Source organism: Marmota marmota, unplaced genomic scaffold (genome assembly GCF_001458135.2).
Source record: "Marmota marmota marmota unplaced genomic scaffold, marMar, whole genome shotgun sequence".
NCBI lineage: Eukaryota > Metazoa > Chordata > Mammalia > Rodentia > Sciuridae > Marmota > Marmota marmota.
Genome location: NW_025999960.1, coordinates 17,999,965 through 18,020,963, shown reverse-complemented (window position 1 = coordinate 18,020,963; position 20,999 = coordinate 17,999,965). Strand labels below are relative to the sequence as shown.

At 51.3% G+C, this 20,999-nt stretch overlaps 2 protein-coding genes across 2 annotated transcripts in view; both read left to right on the top strand.

The window, feature by feature from the left end:
* Positions 1–906: 906 nt before the first annotated feature.
* LOC107148651 (keratin, type II cytoskeletal 5-like) lies at positions 907–14,278 on the top strand. The gene is made up of 9 exons (XM_015493391.2): positions 907–1,389; positions 3,155–3,363; positions 6,036–6,096; positions 6,566–6,661; positions 8,729–8,893; positions 9,668–9,793; positions 10,206–10,426; positions 10,871–10,905; positions 12,409–14,278. Exons 1-9 carry the CDS (start codon positions 907–909, stop codon positions 12,618–12,620), a joined length of 1,608 nt encoding a protein of 535 aa, XP_015348877.1. The 3' UTR covers positions 12,621–14,278.
* Positions 14,279–16,110: 1,832 nt separating this feature from the next.
* The window catches only part of Krt82 (keratin 82), a 13,510-nt gene continuing 8,621 nt past the window's right edge, over positions 16,111–20,999 (top strand). Inside the window, exons 1-3 of the mRNA XM_015493397.2 lie at positions 16,111–16,590; positions 18,291–18,499; positions 20,814–20,874. Coding sequence (XP_015348883.1) covers positions 16,186–16,590; positions 18,291–18,499; positions 20,814–20,874 — 675 coding nt within the window. The 5' untranslated portion in view covers positions 16,111–16,185. The remainder of the gene's footprint in view (positions 16,591–18,290; positions 18,500–20,813; positions 20,875–20,999) is intronic.

Genomic DNA, 20,999 nt, shown 5'->3' with positions numbered 1-20,999 from the left:
ACGAGTATGAAAAATTTTGGGAGGATGAAGATGAAAGGAAGGGAGAAACTGTTCAATCCCCTGGTCCTCCAGTCCCCAGGGAAGGGCATGTTAAGACCAGGGAAGGGACCAGTAGAGGGATAGAAATTTAAAGTGAAGCCTCCTCTTTTCCCTGGGCCTGACTCCCCTGCTGGGCAAGTCCCAATGATTCCAGGCACGTAACCTGGTCAGACCACCAAGTTCTAATATTGGCCCGAAGGTTCACAAGCCTCTGCCAGGCTGCCTCATTACTCAGCTTCTATTGCTTCAAGAATAAAAATAGCTACTCCATAGTGATGTCCAGGGCTAAACAAGAGCACAGGTGTAAGGCAGCCACCCGCAGAAGCTGCTCGAAAAGCGTGGGCCGTCATCTTCACCATCTACCCTCACGGAGTTAGGAGAATCAAAGGAAATGACGCTCCTGGCAGATCTGCCTCTTGGTCCGGCACAGACTGCATCCTCAGTAAACAGAATTTTTTTTTTATTATTAAGTGACCAGGATGGGATGGGCATAGTCAGGTTCTTGGATTCAGAGCCTGAGATCTGGAAACGGAGGCTGGAGCTGCAGATGAGAAGCAAGGGGAGTGTCTATGGCCTGTGGCTGGAACGGGGTTGGCTGGGGGGCTCGGAACCCAGGCCTGCCACAGGCCGGAATCCCCAGGCCTGGTCCTGCCCTGGGTAGGGTGTTCCCCATGGTGATTAGCAGGGTAGTTAAATGGGCTGTGGCCAGACATGCCATTGGGGTGAACTCAACAGAGTGGTCTTTGATCTCCTCTGGCCAAGCCCAGTTCTTGAAAGGGATATAAGTCAAAGAGAGTCTTAGAGAGCCAGACTTTGGACGCTCCTCGTTCATTTTTGCTCCCTCGCCCTCTGGCATTAGCTCCCACCATGACCCAACGATCTTCCATCACCATCAAATCGGGGGGCACGCGGAACTTCAGTGCCTCCTCAGCCAGCCTCCTCCCGGCGAGCTGCCGGCCCAGCTTCAGCTCTGTCTCCATGTCCCAGAGTGGAAAGAGCTTTGGGGGCGGCTTTGGGGGTGGCTTCGGGACAAGGAGCCTCCACAGCTTGGGAGGAAGCAAGAGAATCTCCATCAGCGGGGGCTACCGCTCCAGCCGCAGCAGCTTTGGGGGTGCTAGCTGTGGGCTGGGTGTCGGTGGCCTAGGGTACAGAATGGGGGGAGGCTTCAGTGGGTACGGAATGGGAGGTGGGATGATGGCTGGAGCTGGGGGCATCCAGGAGGTCACAGTCAACCAGAGTCTCCTGACACCCCTGAACCTGGAGATCGATCCCTCTCTCCAGCGGGTGCGCAAGGAGGAGCGTGAGCAGATCAAGACTCTCAACAACAAGTTCGCCTCCTTCATCGACAAGGTGAGAAACACATGGGTCCCCACCTGGAAAGCACCGAAGCCGGGGGATCTTAGCCTTCTGGTGTTTTTCTGAAGTCTATTATGACTTCCCAGGACCTTCAGTCCTAGGGACTAAGCAGCCTGCTGGTGGGGAGAGGGAGAGTGGTCTCCCACTTTGCTGAGCTGAGACCAAAAAAATTTCCCTCCTCAGACCCAAGAGCTCTCTGACCCACTATGAGGACATTGCTCTTCTCATGTATTTGGCTTAAAATGAGCACAAGGGGAATGCATTTTGAGGGAAGGGGGTCAAGTTTACAAGTTCATGGAAGTGAACTGGGTCCTTTTTTCTTACTCAGCTGAGTCAGCACTCATGTGTTCCCATGGCAGTAGGCATCTGCCTGGTGACATTGATGTCTAGGAAGCTAAGTGGGCAGAGAGGGGACACTCAGAGCATTTAGCATACATTCTTTGGTAAAAAGGAAACTTGTGACTTCAGCCTGAATCCCACTCTGGGATTCTAGGGACTTCCCAACTCTGGGAAAGAGCCCCTGCATCCCCATTGCACCTGAATTGGTTGGTTTTGCCTGGGAAGAACCAGTTCAAGGATCTTGATCTATCAGACTCCATATCTGGAATCTGAATGAAAGAATGCTGAGCTAAGAGGCAACCTGCCAAGTTCCAATTTGGTTCTACTGCTGCAAGAGTCGCCAATTTCTCAGGTGTGAGTTGGGTTGGACAGATGGATTCTAAGGTCCCTTTGTAGGTCTGATAAACTATGAGTGCCTCCTGGTATGGACAAGACCACTGAGCACACAGACCTCACCAAGAGCACTGCCAAGGCACTGGTCCTTTAGCTTTGTCACCCATGTCATCCCACCTAGCCTAGGTTGTACTAACAGAGGGGAGATTTTCAGGAGCCTGGCTATGAAGAGAAGATCCTGGGCCTTGCTTTTCCCAGGTTCATCTGGAGGGGATGAGGGAGATGAGAGCCTAGGACTAGGGAGGGGCTTAGAGATAGGATGTTCTCCTTCGTCCAACAACAGGAGAAGCTAGAAAGGATGCATTTGTTAATAACTCTCTATAAGGATACTGCCATCTCCAAAGACTTGGAGAAACTGTTCCTTTATTCATTTTGGTTCCTCTGAGTGGAAAGGCTTTGGTCAAGGGGAAGGGTAATGCCTCCCAGGCTAATTTAAGAAACTCAAATTAACAGCACAAAACCTCAAAGAACTCAAGAAAGCAAAGAGAGAAAGGGGCTTTTCTAAGGCCACATGGCTAGTGAGGGACACAACTGGAATTGTGCCCAGGTGCCCCGAACACAACTCATGAGTGACCCCCGACTCAGAATTTCTGGAGTGTGCAGGCTTGGTAGCCTACATTCTAGATCCTGAGAAATCCTTTCCCAGAAAATGGACAGATGGAATTTTCTGCCATAAACCTCCTACTCATGTAATAGAAATAAAAATCTCGCCAGTGACATGGTGACAGAGGGTTCTTTTCTTACGTTAGCACACATCAATATGGTTTGGTGTGTTCAGATGGCTTCCTGCACCTACTTCCCTACTTTGTCCCCCTTCAAATCAAACTACCACCTGTCCCCCAAGCCCTCTGCAACAAAATCTGTAAACCTCAGGATCCTTGCAGGCAATGGGGAAGAAGAGGAGAATGCCACCTGGATTCTGAAACTTGCAGAGATTTCCTGAACTGTTGGGGGTCCCATATCCCAGAGCACTCTGGGAATCTACTGCACAGAAGCCCTCATGGTCTCTTACCTCTGGCTTGGGCAGGTGCGGTTCCTGGAGCAGCAGAACAAAGTCCTGGAAACGAAATGGAGCCTCCTGCAAGACCACAAAACCACCAGAGCTAATATCGAACCCATGTTTGAAGCCTACATCAACAACCTGAGGCGGCAGCTGGACTGCCTGGGAGGAGAGCGGGGGAGGCTGGAGATGGAGCTGAAGAACATGCAGGACGTGGTGGAGGACTTCAAGAACAAGTGAGTGGAGGCTCAGCCGGCTCCTGGGCCAGAGACCTGCCCTAGGGCTCTGGCAGAGACCAGGGACAGCAGAGAAATAGGCTCTGCTCTTCAGAAATGCCCAGTCCAATGGGAAATGAGATGCACAGCTGGGGCATGGGGTGGAATAGAAATAGACACAAAAGTAGAATGAGAACTGGGACCCGGTAGTCAAGAATGTCGAGGTCTTAGGGAGGAGCTAGAATTACAGATGACAATGAGTGACATGGGTACGAAGGGCTAGGTAAACACAACTCCGCAGATGAGGAAAGTCAGGCTCTGAGGTGGCAACTCATGAGGTAAGAGTTAAACCCAGAGAATCTCACTGGTAGATTTATTCAACCAAATCCCAGGGCTCCTTGACAGTCTTTATGCATTATGGCCCTGGCCAAGAAGCTGGAGGAACAGAGAAGAAAGCCTATTTGCAGACTTCCCTCAGGACTATCTGCACACATGCATGCGCAAGCACGCATGTGTGCACACTCGCGCGCGCACACACACACACACACACACACACACACCTTTAAGGGTCATGGTATGCTCATGCCCATAAACATGAGTTTCTTATTTTTGCTTTTTATTTTTCTTGTTCTAATTGATTTCCAATTATCTTGGCCCAACCAAAATTAGTAACTTGATAATGAGTTTTGGTTACTGTTTGTAGAAGTGAGAGTTCAGGACTCTAAAACAGAATCCTGCTAAAACCTAACCAACATGGTAGCCACTATCCACATGTAACTATTTTTTTAAGTTTATGCAATTTTATTGATCAATTACACCTCAAGAAAGCTGATCAGTGGTGGGCACATATTGACTGAATTTAATATGGTATAGTTCATTTGTCAAAAGATCAAGTTCATGTGCCAGACTAAAAAGAAAAGTAACTTAAAATTTTTTAAATTATCTGGCTCTACATTATTTTTATAAACAAAAACACAAAACAGCTATTATAGGGTTAGAAACTTGAACTTCGTAAATTCAAAGTCTTGGTTTCTCCCTTCTCCTGCTCTTATTTTGTTCTTTTAATCAATGCTGTTAATCTTCTTATTGTCTGGATAAGAGTCTTTCTGAAACTTCCCTTGTCACATTTAAATCTATTAAATAAAATTTGAAATCCCATTCCTCAGTCACACTAGCTGAATTTTAAGTGCTCAATCACACATGTTAATGGTTTCTGTAATGAACAAAGATACATAGCATTCTATCATTGCAAAAGTTCTATCTGACAGTGCTATAGAACCTAGTCAATGGCACTCTCTAGCTGAATGATCTCAAGAAAACTGTTTAACTTCTCCAAACCTCAGTTCATCTGTTATAGGGGTGACAATAGTGCTCCACTTATAAGGGAGTTGAGAATATTAAATCAAAACTTGCATGGAAAGTGCTTGGTAGGGCACCCAGTGCTTGACATAGTAAGTCCTTAAATGTTATCTATTTTGATTGTCCTTATGACTAGGCATCTGTGTGTGGTAATACAGACCAAGGTGAGAGAAGAAGGTGCAGATGGGTAATTTATAATGCAAGTACAAACATGGGGTAACAGGGTTTTAATCCGAGAAGGCTTTCTGGAGGAAGAGGAGACTAAAGCTGAAAGCACAGGGGGAGGGACGTGGGATCTGTTGAAGAGCATGTTCCTGGTTAACAGCTAGGCAGTGTTCCTGTGGGATCCAGGTGGCCTGTGCAGCAGAGGGACTATGAGCTGGGAGACATCAAAGACAAGGACAGTGGCATGGAGTCAGGTGAAGAAAAAATGTTCAGATTTCATAAAAAGGCAACTGAAGGCAACAATAAGGAGCACCAAATTGGTTTTCCCAGAGAACGTGGAAGAAGGCACAGCACTGAAGTCTCAGTGGCAGGAAAGTGTGTGGTGCTCAGGTCCCACGGGGCAGTGAAATTCTAGTAACACACCTGTATGTGTTCAGACTTGGTAGTTGTCAAAGATTAAAGACTTGCCATTCCATAGACGGGAAAGAATTCAGAGAGGTTAGGATCTAGCCAGTGAAGTTGCCCAGGGTGACTCAGTGGCAGGCGGGACTTCCCAGCCAAGAGCTGAACCCCGGCTATCTAATGCCACTGATGCTTCGGAGGCTCAGGTGGGGAGTGGGTCACCTGGGGAAGAAGTGAGGCTCCCTTCTCAGAGAAGGGTGAGCAGGAAAGTATCTCCATAGCCCCATTGAGCAGGAGGGGGTGTGTTGCTGCCTAGGGGAAAACCCAAGAATAAGACAACAAGGGGAATGGACTCTGCTCCTTAGGTGTGGTTCAGGTGGCTGAGGACACCTGAGGGGTATGCAGGCTGAAGACACCAGAGGGGACAGGACAGTATAGTGGGATATAGGAGCCAGGTCAGATCCCAGGAGCCTCTTACTGCTCTCTCCGTTCTTCCTCTCACTACCTCTGTTTGTGTTGGGGTGAGCCCATTAGAAAATAAAATAAAATAAGGAAGCATGTCTGCTTCATCCAGGGACCCAAGTATTCTAAGGAGATGAGCTGTGGAATGAGGGGTGGTTTTATTCTATTCTCAGTTTGCACTGGGGCAGTGTTTGGCGACTTAGGGGTATATGTGTCCTGGAGAGCTATGGTAGAGTAGGATATTTTCCAATGACCTATCTCCAGAGCCCTCCTCCACTCCCACTCCGTCTCTACTCTTCCCACAGGTATGAAGAGGAAATCAACAGGCGAACAGCAGCGGAGAATGAGTTTGTGGTGCTCAAGAAGGTGAGGGGACAGAGAGCCAGGCTGGGAGACGGGGGCAGTATAGGGGTCAGATCACAGAGGTCTGGAACTTTCTGCTTGATGGGACTATCAAAGGGAGAAGAGAAACTTCCAGGGGCTGAGTTGGAAGGGGACAGAGCTGCAGCTATAAAGGTTGGAAGCCAGATGGGCTTTGGGGGGAGGCTTGGAGAACCTAGAGGCAGTGGGAGCCCAGGGTCCCAGGATGGGGTCTCTTCACCATGTGAGGTGCCATAGAAGACCTTTCACATGGTACCTGCTAACAACCAGGAAGAATCCCTGAGGACTCTGTTCCTCCTATGGTATGGATCTTCCCCCTCCTCCAACCTCCACTCCACAGCTGGGAAGAGACAGGTTCCCCCTCAGGAGCTGAAGCTACCCCTCTAGCTCATGGCCAGAGGCAGCAAGCTGGGCCCAAGAGTGGGCCCAAGGTGATAGCATGTTCTGTGCCCAGGATGTGGACGCTGCCTACATGAACAAGGTGGAGCTGGAAGCCAAGGTGGATGCCCTGATGGATGAGATCAACTTCCTGAGGGCGTTCTATGAGGCGGTAAGAGGACCCAGTGTTCCCCCAACCTCTGGAAGGGCTGGTGGCTGGGACAGGGGCTGCTGATTCCTTCCCTGGCCTTCTGCTACAGTCCCTCTCTCCATCTGTGGGTGTAATTCATGAGGCAGATGCAGGTTCCCATACAAGGGAGAAAACAAGTTTCCTTAGAACAGCTAGAAGGTAGGGAGAGGTAGAAAATTTAGCCTCGACCACTTGAACCAACCATGTTCCATTGGGCAAACAAAAGAATGGACTTCCTGTGATTGAAATGCCTGTAGTTCCCACAGAAGCACCTGAGCAACCTGGCTCCCCCAGCCCAGCCCAGCCCAGCCCAGCCCAGCCCAGCCCTATCTGCTGCTCTTCCTAGAGCTATTATTGCAGAATGACACAATTACGCAAATCAAGCAGCAATTAGCAAGCCTGCAGGTGCTTCTGAAAGCCCGCAACACAATTGCCTGCTTCTCCTAAAGACATGATTTTGTTGAGCACCTCTATTCAAGGATACTCTTCTCAGACACTTACCACTAGGATGGTACTGAGAAAACCCAATGGAACCCCTAGATTCTTAGGTCTTATAGTTAGGGAGTCAGGCAATGGCAAGGTAATCAAATAACTACCATTTCAGACATAATGGGGGCAAAGAAGAAAAATGGCAAGAGGCAGCCATGGAAGGCAAGGAGCAAGTAACATTTAATAAGTCTGAAGGAAGAGAAGATATGAGCCAGAAAGACAAGGGGAGGTGGATTGTGTCTCAGCCACAGGGATCTGGAAGAACAGCATGGCTAGAGCAGAGTGAGGAGGTGGGACAGCAGTGTCAAGGTCGGGAGAGGAGGTAGATTGTGTACCCCAGGTAAGTCTCCAGGTAGGGCAGTTGACATCTATAGGGTCAGCTATGTTTGGTGCCCACCAGCAGCCTGCCATGTTGTTCCAAGACCAGAACTGTCAGCTCTAAGACCAGGTGCCTCCAGTGACCATTTCAGAGCTTGCATGAGACAAAAAGCTGTCCTTTGCTCTGCTTATTCTCTTCATTATGGCAACCAGCGTGGTGCTGGCTCCTAAATCTGAGGGGGCCCCTTGTCCAGCAGGCCCATGGGCTGAACCTCACCCCCACCCCACCCACAGTGAGGTCAGGGAGCATGAAAAACTGTATGGAAAAAACCAAACTGCAGCTTAAGAACAAAATAGCCCTTTGCTGAAACAGAAAATGTAAGAAGCAGCTGGTACTAAAGAGGATAGAGGGGTATTTTTGCTTTGATTTATGCTTTGGAGCAGCAATTCTCAGATTCCAAAGCAGCAGAACCTTCTGGAGTCTTGTTAACATACCAGCTTGGACTGAGGATGTCTGGGGAGCTGAATGTGGCATTCCCATCCTGCTCCCAGATGGGTGGGGCTGATACTGTCCATCTGAAGTGAGAAAATCCACTGCTTTGGTCAATTCTGAAAATAGATCAAATCAAATTAATTGTGGGCTTACTGTTCAAAAAACATCTTTTATGGGTTACTACTGAGCCCTCACGGAAGTCTTGCAAGGCAGTATTGCGATGAGCCTCTCTGAGACCCAGAGATGCTCTCCAAACTTGCTCTGCAGAGCCAGACTTGGATTTCTCAGCCCCATGTGCTTTCTGCTAATCCAAGCTCATTTCCATTTCCCAGTCCTGAGGAGCAAAATTGGGAAACAGAATGAGGACATAGCCGAGTTATCTGGCTCCTTCTGACTCAGTTTTCTTTCCCAAGTTGATTTCTTTATGTGGTATGAAGGGCTGTGCTTTCTCAGAACATTAACAGTCATAACAAGGTGTGCTCCCCCCACCCCCCGCCATCCCGCAATGGGAGTGGTTTCTGGAGAATTCTGGCTAGAGTTACCTGTGCTGCTGCTCCCCAGGCCAGATGAGCCGATGATAAAGAGCAGCTGTAAACTTCCTAATGTCCCTCCCGAGTTTTGAAGGCTTCTAGAGATAATCAGGGAGCATGACCCAAAAATACAAGACCCTCTATGCCAGGGTCTGTCTTCCAACACAATCAGGCACATGAATGCCCCGCCTCAGCTCTCCCCTTTGGGCCCAATCACAGGAGCTGGCCCAGCTTCAGGCTCAGATCTCTGAGACCTCCGTGGTCTTGTCCATGGACAACAACCGCAGCCTGGACCTGGACAGCATCATCGCCGAGGTCAAGGCGCAGTATGAGGACATTGCCAATCGCAGTCGGGCAGAAGCGGAGTCCTGGTACCAGACCAAGGTGAGCTATCAAGAGAAAATCCATTAAACAAGCACAGAGAGCCAAGGTTTCAAACACAAATAAGATGAGAGCCTTGTCTTCTCAGATGTTCCAGCCTGGGTCAAAGGCATCTGAGTTCAGCTCGAGACTCGCCCTCTAATCTAGCACCATCAGGAGCTGGGGAATAGCCAGATGCAGGCAGAAAATGATCAGTTCCACTGCTAGGACAGATGGACACACACTTTCAATGCCCTGTATCAGAGAACAGGTACAACTGGACAGTTCCAGCCATAATGCCAGCAGGAGGATGAGGAGGGGACATGGTCATGATGAAGCTCTAAAACCTCCTGGTAGAAGATAGAGCATCCAGAGAAGAGAGGTGGAACTGGCTGGGGTGGCAAAACTGAGAGGTCACAGAATGAGATTCTTCAGGGTGGAGTAGACACTCTGCTGGGGGATCTTGAAAGATGAGATGTGGTGTCAGGACAAACAACTATGGAGGAGCTACGGAAACAGAAAGGGCTGGGCACCCAGTGTGATGCTGTATGGGGGAGGGTGCAGTTCTTGGAGTGGAGGGAGAAGGAAGAGCCTGGCCATGGGTCAGCTGTGGGGTGAAGCCTGTGGACACGGAGAGTGAGGGGCTATGATGGGGCAGGATGCCGGCAAAGCCAGGAGTCTCCAAGCAGGACAAAGGAAGCCTGTGGAGCCTGGAGCCACCATCTGCTCTCCTCTCGATTGCTCTTCCTGCCAGCTGCACACATCCATTACTCAAGGTCTGTTTCTCTTTTCTTCTAGTATGAGGAGCTGCAGCGGTCCGCCGGCCGGCATGGGGATGACCTCCGCACCACCAAGATGGAGATCTCCGAGCTAAACCGGGCCATGCAGAGACTGCGCTCGGAGATTGATAACCTGAAGAAACAGGTCAGTCTTAGCTCCCAAAGGTCATCCCATCCATGCCCTTACCTTTGGGAAGAGCTGGACCTGGGCCTAACTCAACCCATGCAGAGAAAAGCTTCCTGGACCTGTGGTCTCCAGATATATAGAAATGTATCCACTAGGACCTGTCCTTTCCTGTGGAGTCTCAAATGGCCACACCTTGGCTTGCATTACTTACCCTTTGCCAAGGAAGTGTGGCATTGAAAAGGGCCTCAGAAAACCATTTTCTCCATCCTGATGCAGTTCTAATTATCCGAGGAGGACAGAGAGCACTCCAGCTCCAGCCTCTTTTACCTTAAATCCATTTCAGGGAATCCTTCCATGTTTTTATCATGAAGTCCACTTCTTATTACATTCTCTGTGAATGGTGTCACAATCTCCCATCTTCCGCTGGCAGTGTGCCACACTTCAGGCCGCCATTGCTGATGCAGAGCAGCGTGGGGAGATGGCCCTCAAGGATGCCAAGAACAAGCTGGCAGAGCTGGAGGATGCTCTGCAGAAGGCCAAGCAGGACATGGCGCGGCAGCTCCGAGAATACCAAGAGCTGATGAACGTCAAGCTGGCGTTAGACATTGAGATTGCCACCTACCGCAAGCTGCTGGAGGGCGAGGAGTGCAGGTGGGTCAACTTCTGCTCCCATCATGGCCAAAGCAGATGCCACCAGAGCATATCATAATGCTACAGAGGCTGCATGAGCCCCACAGTGTCAGCCCCCCACAGAGAAATTCCATGCCAATGCTCCTTTAGAGACACAGCAGTCAGGGCCAAAAGTATCAGAAAGAGGAGTGATCATGACCATGTGGAACCCCTAAGCAGGCCATCTCCATGCACGGCCTATAGCAAACTTAGCCACACTCACGACCAGCCTCAGAGGCCCCATGTCTTCCCAGAGATGCCCTATGATGTCACCATCCTGGTCCACCTTTGGCATGAATCCCTCCCCCCTCTAAATGTCCCCTCACATATTTTCTTTAGTTTCCAAAAGCTAAAGAGGTAAGTGGAACCCAGGACTCTCTAACTTCTCAGCAATGAAATGTCCCTTTCTCTCCCCACCTGCCACAGACTCACTGGAGAAGGCGTTGGATCTGTGAACATCTGTGAGTAACTGTCTTGGGATGAAAGAAATTGGGGGTGCAAAATGGATGCTAACGGCATCACTAATTAGGATTTTGTGGCTAGAAAATGAACACCCTGTGGCATTAAGACCCTCTTTGGGGCTCTGTGGAGACCCCTCTCCTCCCAGTGGGTTCAAGAGAACTCAGCACTGGGACATTCCATGTCCCTAAGGAAGGAATTGGAGTAGAGCTCAGAGACTTTCTCCTCACTCTGGGATAATCTCCCCAGGTGACCCCTCGCCCCCTAAGCTGGCTGCAGTGGGGTCACATGTCCTCAGGAGTGTGACACCAGCCTGGCCCCTGAGGATCCAATTATGGGACAGGACTGCTCAAGCAGCGATGGGTCCCCAGTTCAATGGCCTGATTTCTCTGAGATTCAGAAACTAACATAATAAGAAGCTGTGAACCAGGTTCAAGGAAAAGACTTTTATTTAGATTTAAGCACTTTAACTGAACAAGTAGAACAGTCACTGGCCTGGCTTGGCCTGGACTCCCAGGAGGGAGACCAGGAGGAATCATGTCACAGAGCCACATCCCCCCACCCAGGAAAAGATGGGCATCCTGTGTGATGCCACAGGAGCCCTGAGTCCTGGTCATGGAAATCAAAGCTCCTTGGGCGTCCCTGAATCAGAACACCTGGGAGCCTGGAAGAGAGCCTGCCACCAATTGGAGTCAGTCACCTTGGCCATCCCTCTCCTCCAGACAGAACCCACAGAGATAGCCCATCCATCCGGGTCTCAGAGCCCTCCAGGGTCCATTCCAGCCCACACTGACTCAACTGCTCTGGGCCAAGACCTGGGCTAGGATTTTTCCCTTAAGGAATTTCCAGAATGGGGGTGTCATAGGATCTTCATGGGGAGAAGCCAACTCTGAAAGTGAGGGTTGAAGCAAAGCCTTCTCGTGTTGGATAAAGTCAGGAGGCTGTCCCTGTCAGGAGGGAGCTCCTCATCCTTGAAAACATAGCATAGACACAAAAGTGTTGCCTCTCAGTGACGTAGTCAAGGGGACTCCAATTCCGGAGGGGTTCATCAGGTGGCCTGTTCTGCAACATGGCAGTCTGCGGTCCTCTCCCTGAATCCGAGGCCTCATGTTGCACCCCACATGACAGCCTCTTGATAGAGAAGAGGAACCAACACAGCACAGGAGCCCGAAGTCTTCATTCTGGCAGGCATGACCTTGGCCAAGGCATTTGATCTCTTTGCATCTCATCTTTTCTTTTTAAAAGGGGGACACTGTAATGATGCCCTCTCAGGCCTCAGTGAGATCAGTGTGGTCATAGCTGTGAAAGGGCTTTAAAAACTGTAGGATGATGGGCCCATGCCCACCCTGCCTCAGCCTGACCACTGTTCCCAAGGCTCCCTGGGGGGAGAGTGTTGCCTGGAGCAAGACGCTGTGGGAGGACAGGCCTGGGCATGAGACCCCACCCCAGAGGGGCATCTTGGGAAAAGAGAGGAACCTGCTAACGTGTCTGTCTTCCCTCCACAGCTGTGGTCTCTTCCTCTGGAGGCTCAGGCTACAGCGGGGGCAGCGGCCTGTGCACGGGTGGGGGCGGCTACAGCAGCAGCCTCAGCTATGGTGGCAGCGGCGGGGGCAGCGGATTCAGCTCCACCAGCAGCCGCGGTGGCAGCAGCAGCAGTTCCAGCATGCGCATCATCTCCAAGACGTCATCCTCCACCAAGAAGAGTTACAGGAGCTAAGGCGCCCACCTGTCCTGGGCAGCCACCCCCAAGGTCCAAGCTTCCAGCCTCAGGCCTGACGCTTTGCCCACATCCCATGCTCACATCCACCGCAGCAGGCAGGGGAGTGGCAAGTGGCTATGAATTTAAAGGTCACCTTGTCCATCTCTTGTCACAGGCCCCACAGAGATAGCTCATCCATCCTGGTCTCAGAGCCCTCCCGGGTTCATTCCAGCCCACATTGACTCAACTGCTCTGGGCTTAGACCTGGGCTAGGATTTTGCCCTTAAGAAATTCCCAGAATTGGGAGATGTAATAGGATCTCTTCCTTCTGTCTGACCCAGATCCACTACAATCCCAAGATGATTCCTCTTGCTCAGTCCTTCATGGGAACCTTAAAATTGACCCAGGGACCCTAAAGAAGTCCAGGGCCGTCTAGGTCTAATTTTCTACATAGGTTGTTTCTCCCTAAAGATGACACTTTTCCTGCTGGGCCCTCAGACCAGGAAATATCTTTGCTAACCCTGTCACACATATTGCCTTCTCTCCTCCTTTTATTTTGTCTCTGTCCAGGCCCTCAGCCAAGTCCACCAGCAACTCCCCCCAGTAAAATATTTGAACAAGGAATCAATAGCCCTCAAAACAGTACCAACTGTGATTATTCATACTAGATTGGGAAAAAATTTATCAAGAGCCCGAGTTCTCTGTGGCCTGCAGCTGCATTGCATGAGCTTCTAGCCACATTCCTTTCCAGATCTGCCTCATTGAAACTAATATTAGATGGCTGACTCTGAACAGAAAGATCCCAGTGATGAGGGGGTAGGAGGCCGCCACTCAGCCCAAAATGCCCGCACAAGATACACCAAAAAAAGGAATCCAATTAGCCTATATAGAGAACTGCCCTGTGAGAATCCTCCTGCAAAACAATGCTCCAGCCTCGGCCCTCTCTCCCTTTCCCTTATGCTAACCACCTATTTCTTCTGGAAGCTTCTCTTTCCTTTTTACCTTATTCACCCTCACTGCTTTTCCTACTCATCCTCAGGGCCCCTCGTTGTGTGTTCTCCCTCGTTGCCCACCCTTCCTCTCCTCTCCTCGCCTCTCTTCTCTATTTCTCTCCTTTCATCCTTCCCACTCTTCCCATTTTGCAACATATTTTCTGTTTTTGCTCTTCCAACCTTTCTTTTCCCACATCCCAGCCTCTGAAATGTCTCCGAGCTATGAGGATTCTCCTGTCCCCGTGAGAACAAAGCTCTCTAAGGCAGCACCTCAAACTCTCTGCCCCGTGGGGAAGAACTGAGGTGGTGAGCTTGGAGGAGAGACAGTCCTGGCTTTGGAGTGTCCCCTCCCTCTGAAGGGACATAATAGCCCAGTCTCACCAAGGGAACAGAGGGAAGAGGCAGGTGAACAGGGTGAGGGGCTGCACTGAGTTTTTTTTTTTTTTTGGAGTTGGCCTTCATGGGTGATTTCCTTGTTTCGTTTGAAGAGTTGTAAACCCTCAAACACCCGCCATGAATTCAAAACCAAACCCGATCAAAAGAGAAGGAGGTTCCCTGCCACTCGGCTGCCATGCAGACCCAATTCACAGCTCCAGAAAACAAGTTAAAACTTCTAACTCCCTGTTCCTTTCTCGCTTGCCAAGTTGCTGAAATTGCTTCAATAAAATGTCACTGAGCACTCTAGGTCTTGACTGAGTCGTGTCCTGTCTTATACCTGGAGGGCAGCTTCAGAATCAGGAGGTCTGGGAGTACATGCCTTCTGCCCACCATGAATGCCATGAACCATCCTACCCTCTGCCCCTGAGCTCTGGTCCTGGGCTTCTGGGAGCCCAGCACTGTCACTGAGACTACCATTGTGTCTGGATATGCTGAGGGAGCTCCACTGTACCATGTGGTCCCAGTGAGCCCTGTCCCCATCCACTAAAGAGTCTGAAATTTGGCCAGGTCTCTCAGCAGCACCAGCTCCATGAACATCATCTCCTGGGCCCACCAGGGTAGAGTGAGAGTCTCCTTCCCTGACACTGCACAACAGTGTCCCAGCCCACACCACCCTCCACCTCCCACCATTCCCCAGGCCTCCCATGACACCCCTCACTTCAAGGCCCCAAGTCAAGACTACTGAAGAGGGAACAGTGTGAAATGGCACAGTCAGACTGAGAATTTTCAAGGTGCTGAAGTGTTTAAGTTCTAGGCTCCTAATCTACAGGCAAAGAATGTGAAGCATGTTGGTGCAGATTCCCCGTCCCCAACCCAGGCCTTCAGAGCAGCAGAGCAAGGTGGGGTTAGGAGGAACAGGACTCAATCCCAACCTTATCACTGACAAGCTGAGTGATGGGGACACAGCCCTTCACTCTGCTCCTCACTTTCTTTGTCTGTAAGATGGTTGCTACAGCAAAGTGTTGCTGTGGAGGATAATGAGATAATGGATAGGAAGAGTTCAGAGGGACCCAGCACATGTTAAACTTCAGTCAATGTCACTATTATTATCATTGGCTTGATTTTGACCTGGAAAAAAGTCTCAGCATGGAAGGGCAAGACCAAGCAGAGTTTGCACTGTGGAGATGGACGAGAGAAGAGGAAAGAAAATTGGCAGGGGCCGCAGGCCTCTCCAAGAGACTGTGTCTGTGCCCTAGTTCTGGGAAGACAGCCTGACCCACATCCACCTGGCACATTCTTTAGAGCAGGCACTGTCTGAAGAGAGGTCCTCAAGCTGAATGTGCCTCAGGGAGGCTCCAGAGCACAAAACAGAACCCCAGACCAATGCTGAATCCCCCGACCAGCTTCATGAACATCATGTCCTGGGGGACCCCCATGTGTGGGGGAAAGCATCCCTTCCTCTCCCAAAACTCCTCTTGAGACTCCTATACAGCATTTGTGTGTGTGTGTGTGTGTGTGTGTATACAAATGGGTCCCTGGAGAGAAGTGTATATGCCTGGAGCCCTCCGCCCTCAAGACCCCAGGGGGGGTCTGGATCGCTGAACCATAGCCAGAGCCTTGCCTCCTGAGAAGGGGAAGATCCAGCGAGGCTCCCTCCAGCCCAAAAGTCTACCTCCCTAGGAACTCCTGGGATCACCTAGAGCCCATGAAGGGCACTTGGGTTGGAAGATCTATAGGAAGACAGAGACAGCCCTGGGCAAAGAGAGCATCCTCCATGTGTCTGATCTGCCCTTGAATCCCAGGGAAGTTGGGGTGTGTATTTCATGTCCCTCCCCTTCCCTCCTGTGAAATGATGTAAAGTCCCACTCTACCCCTCCTCGAGGCTGAGCCACGGGTTATGGCAGGCATCTCTGTCTGTATGGACCCTTTCATCGCCCCCACAAACAAGGAAGTCTTGGATTTTTATAGGCCCCACCAGCATGGGCCATTGGCTCCTTCTCTTGGCTTTCTGCTACCCTAATTATCCACCTTGCTCGCCAGTAGCTGCTGATATCCCAAGCCTGTAAACCAGATTTAATGGTGATTTGGGGTTTGACCCAGCTCAGCCCTCCATCCCTCTACGAGATAAAAAGGGGAAGTCAAACCACGACTTGGCCATTCCTGCCCTCTCTTCTCCACTCCAGGGCTCCGTCTCTCTGCCTCTCTCTCCTGTCATGTCGTGCCGCTCTTTCCAGGCAGGCTCCAGGTATGGTACTCAGAATTTCAGCTCATGCTCGGCCATCATGCCCCGAATGGTCACCCACTATGAGGTGAGCAAGGGCCCATGCCGGCCTGGGGCTGGTGGGGGCCTCCGCGCCCTAGGCTGCCTCGGCTCCCGGAGCCTGTGCAATGTGGGCTTCGGGAGGCCCCGGGTGGCCTCCAGGTGCAGCCTGCCTGGCTTTGGGTATCGAGCAGGGGCCACCTGTGGGTCTTCTGCCTGTATCACTCCTGTCACCATCAATGAGAGCCTACTGGTCCCGCTGGAGCTGGAGATCGACCCAACGGTGCAGAGGGTGAAGAGGGATGAGAAGGAGCAGATCAAGTGTCTCAACAACCGCTTTGCATCCTTCATCAACAAGGTAAGCTGTGGGCCTAAGATGCTGGGGTGGGGACAAGACCCACTGCAGAGTGTACCTGGTGGCCAGTCAAGGGACAAGGAAAAGGCCGGCACTACACAAGCTGTCCTTTGCCCATCGGCCTCTCCAACCTTCATTGTTGAAAGTGATCGGATCAGGCTCAGCACTGAATGTTTCTGCTTCCAGTCCATTTTTTTAGTTATGTCTCTCTGGACGTTATCTGAGAAAAAAATCACTAAGGTTGCCTGAGGTCAGACTATAAGAGAAACTTTCAAAGCAGGTTATAACCAAAGAAATGCCCTTCCTGATGAGGCTTTAACAATCCAACTGCCTTCTGTGTGCCTGAGCTGTGTTGAGGCTCTTGAAGGCTCTGAAGTTGAGGATGGGTACTGTGACCCCCAAAATTTGTCATTGGTTTAGGCCTGGGGTGAGGGAATAGAAGAGCAGTCAGAGCTGGGAGCACAAGGTGGCCATCACCCAAGTCTTACATCTGTCAACCCCAGAGCCAGCTTGGAAAGGCTGCAGGGAGGGGGACACACTGCCTCTAAATGCTGCTGAACCAGGCATCATCCCTCAGTTGCCCCTGGGCCTGTCCCCAGTCCAGGGAGGCTCTTGGGATCTGGACCATGCCACAGGCTGAGCTGGTGTTTCTGGTGGCTAGGCTTGTGGGACAGAAGCCAGGAGTCCTGGCCCCTAGTTGACTCCACTCCTGTTGCCCAGATCCCTGAGCAAGGCACTTGCTGCTCAGCCTCAGGGATGCCGGTGCCTCGTGGGGGAAGGAGGAAGAGAGGGGGAGGATGAAAGGAAGCACTCCACACCACAGGGATGCTTCAGAAATAAACTCGTTCAGTCACACTTAGTTTTTTTTTTTAAGTTCTGGTTATAAACTCATCCAACAACATGGGCCCTGGTCATCAACCTTCTGTGAGGCCGGGAGCCTCCTGCTGATGTGGTCATTGGCCAGAATTGGGGCTACTTCCTTTCTACAATGTTCTTGAGAGGCAAAGCACCATAAGGGAATAAGTCCCAGGGCAAGGCCCAGAGACCATGCTCCCCGTGCCCATGACTAGTGGGTGACCAGGGTCTACCCACTCAGCTGCTTCTAACCTCAGCTCCAGTCCACAAAAATGGGGGAGGTGGGCCAGCAACTGTCCCTATTCCTATGACCTGGACTTCTTTCCTTTTACAGCCATGTGGGATGGGACAGGATGGGTGGGAAGAGCTGGAGTCCTAAAACTCTCACCCTTGAGCTGATCGTCTTCCCCAAGTGCCCAGAAGCCTGGCCTCCCAAGTGTCACAGCGGGACCTTAGGACGCAGGCTTGCAGGATGCTCTCCCATTCACAGTTCCAGCAGGAGCTTTGGGAAGCAAAGTGGAGCTTGAAGAGGTAAAGGTTTTGGTCTAGGCTACAGGGTAGTGAGAGGCAGGCGGAGAAGGCTGTACTACAGACCTGCCCAGGCCTCTTGGGTGATATTCTTTCAGCTAAAACACACAACTCCTGAAGGGAAGGTAGGCATCCTCTACTGTCCCCAAAGTCGAGGAGACACAAAGACACCTCAGGTGCCAGTCAATGCAGAGATCTTAACTTTTGCGAATCCCAGAGCATTGGCACTGGTGTGTTGGGAAAGGTCAAAAGCCACTTACTACCCTCTCCAAGACCTGGTTCCCAGGGTCCCCCCTACCGCACCCCATTCTTGGCTGCAGGTCCGGTTCCTGGAGCAGAAGAACAAGCTGCTGGAGACCAAGTGGAACTTCATGCAGCAGCAGAGGTGCTGCCAGAGCAACCTGGAGCCCCTCTTTGAGGGCTACATCTGCGCCCTGCGGAGGCAGCTGGACTGCGTGTCAGGGGACCACACGAGGCTGGAGTCGGAGCTCTGCAGCCTCCAGGAAGCGCTGGAGGGCTACAAGAAAAAGTGAGTTGGCTCAACTTTCATCCCATGAGGGGATCTAGGATGAGTTACAGAAACGACCTGGGCCTCGATTTTCCCACCCATAAAATGGGAAAACACTCATTAGGTGGAACAATAATTAAGTGGGATAATATAGGCAGAGCATCCTACAGGATCATGTATGTAGTGCGTGGTGGAAGCCCTGAATGTGTGCATTTGTCTTCATCTCCCTTCCCACCACCCTGCTTAAATAAGGAAGGCCTTCACGCTCTTTCTCCCTAAGCATGCTTCACCCACCATGAAGGAGTCCCCATCTCTACTCTGAGCTACCTACCTGCTCTGCTTCATGAGTCCCTTTGTAGGTCAGGACTTCTTCCTAGTCCCCTAAAAGATCCGCAGGCTCCTCCCTCCAAGATTATGCACCTGCTGTTCCCTCCACCTGATAAGCCCTCTCAGCATTGCCCCCCAGCCATCCAGCCAGCCCACATTCCCCTCACCCTTGACTTCCGGCTTCCTCATCCCTCCCCAGCACAGCTGGAAATGATTTGGAAAAATCGTGCACACATGCACAACACACACACTATTAGGAGCTTGAACTCCCTCTTTCTCGGTGCTTTGGGGCTCGTGTATTCTCTCCTGCCCCAAGTACCCGCCTCGGGTCTGATTCACAGCCTGGAGGAGGTGACTGGTGAGCACATGTTCATGGGGAACCAGCAGGAAAGCAGCTCAGTGCTTGCAAGAGTCGGAAGCCAGATAAATTGCCTCCTGATGAGTCCTGAGTGGGTCTGCCCCGGGCGCAGGGCCTCATGGGAACACATGCTGGTGAAAGAGAGTCAAGAGAGATACATTTTCATTGAGGAGAAACACACACCAAGAGCAGCAGTTCCTAAGAGATAGGAGCCAGTGAAGGGGAGCCATGTCGGGGACACTCATGCTATAGGTGCCAACATGGGCCCTCTCAGTGGCAGGCATTGTGCTGGGAAATAGAGATGCTATAGAAAGGGAAAAGGTGGCTTCTTCCCTCTAGGTGGCCCAGTTTAGTACACAATGACCACCTGCACCTATACCCAAGCAGCTGCAATGCAGAACAGAACAGAAAGGGAACAGATCCCAAGAGAGGGAGTGAGCAGGGGGAGCCAGGAAGGCTTCCTGGAGGAGGCACCATTTGCTTGGGGCCTTGAGGGATAACGTCTCTTCTGATGACTTCTTCCAAAAGGACAGCCCAGAATAGACCTCAGAAACAGGTAGAAATAGAAGCAGGAGACAAGGAAGGTCCAGAATGTGCCAAGAAAGGGGAACATCTCTAACGGACTGTGGCAGGCTGTGGGAAAGTGGAGACTGGCCCCTCAGAAGGAGCAATGCCCTTCTTGAGAAGACAGTAGCAAGGTTACATTGGGAGACATGATTTGCAGTTCAAGAGGAGAACTTGGGATTTTCAAAATGGCCAAAAGGAGAGGATGAGATGCCACTGGTATTTCATCATTGACACCACACTTAGCCCAGGCTCAGGCTGGGCACTGTCCTAGTGTGTGGTAGACATCAACTGACCCTCAACAGCCCTGTGTGGCAGGACCAGAGTTACCCTCCTTCCACAGGAGAGGAGCTGAAAGGCCAAGTCACTTACCCGTCTTGGCCATGACTAGCATGTGACAGAACCAGGATTCAAACCCAGGTGATAGGTCCCCGAGTCCTGTGCCGGGGCTCTCCTGGGAAGGGGGAAATGGACGTCAGGAAGCACAGAGCCGCTTCTAATAGATCCACGCTGCTCATCCAATTGAGTCACCATGGCCAGGCTGAACCCGACTGATCCCCTCAGAGGAGCCCTGTGTGGGCTGCGGAGCTCCCAGGCAGCTTGCAGGAAATAGTCGGGCTGCCTCCGTGGGTCTGGTGAAGTGGGTAATTGCTACCTCTGTCACCAGACTGCAAGTCGAAATCGGGTTCAGCACCCTCCCAGCAAGGAGGAGGCCCCAGGTCAGCTGGGTATTTCAGAAACAGCAGCCTGTCTCAGGTCAAGAAAAGCAGCCAGGTCAGCAGAGGATTCCCAGAGAAATCAACTAGATGAAGGAGCTTCCTCAGCAGCAAGAAAAAAATGAAGATAGCTTCAAAGAGGACTTCCCAGAGGATGACTCACCACAGAAACAGGCTACAGGGAAGTGGGAGGGGATATTCTTGGAAAGTGGCTGTGAGAAGCTCTGGTAATAATTATCTTGAGGTGTCCAGAGACAGGCTCCCTAGGGTGGTCAGTCACTGACAGACAGTGGCCCCCAAATACCTGATGCCAAGACCCCTTCCAAACTCCACATGCCAACTAAAGACTCTCTCCCGCCCACTCCATCAGGTATGAAGAGGAGCTCTCCCTGCGCCCCTGTGCCGAGAACGAGTTTGTTGCCCTGAAGAAGGTGAGGGGGCTACACAGGCAGGCAGAGGCCACTGAGCCGGACTGGCCAGCCTCAGATACCCAGCCCCTGGACTGTGTCCAAACATGTCTACAGCCATCCCATCCAAAGAGTCCCTCCCACCCTCA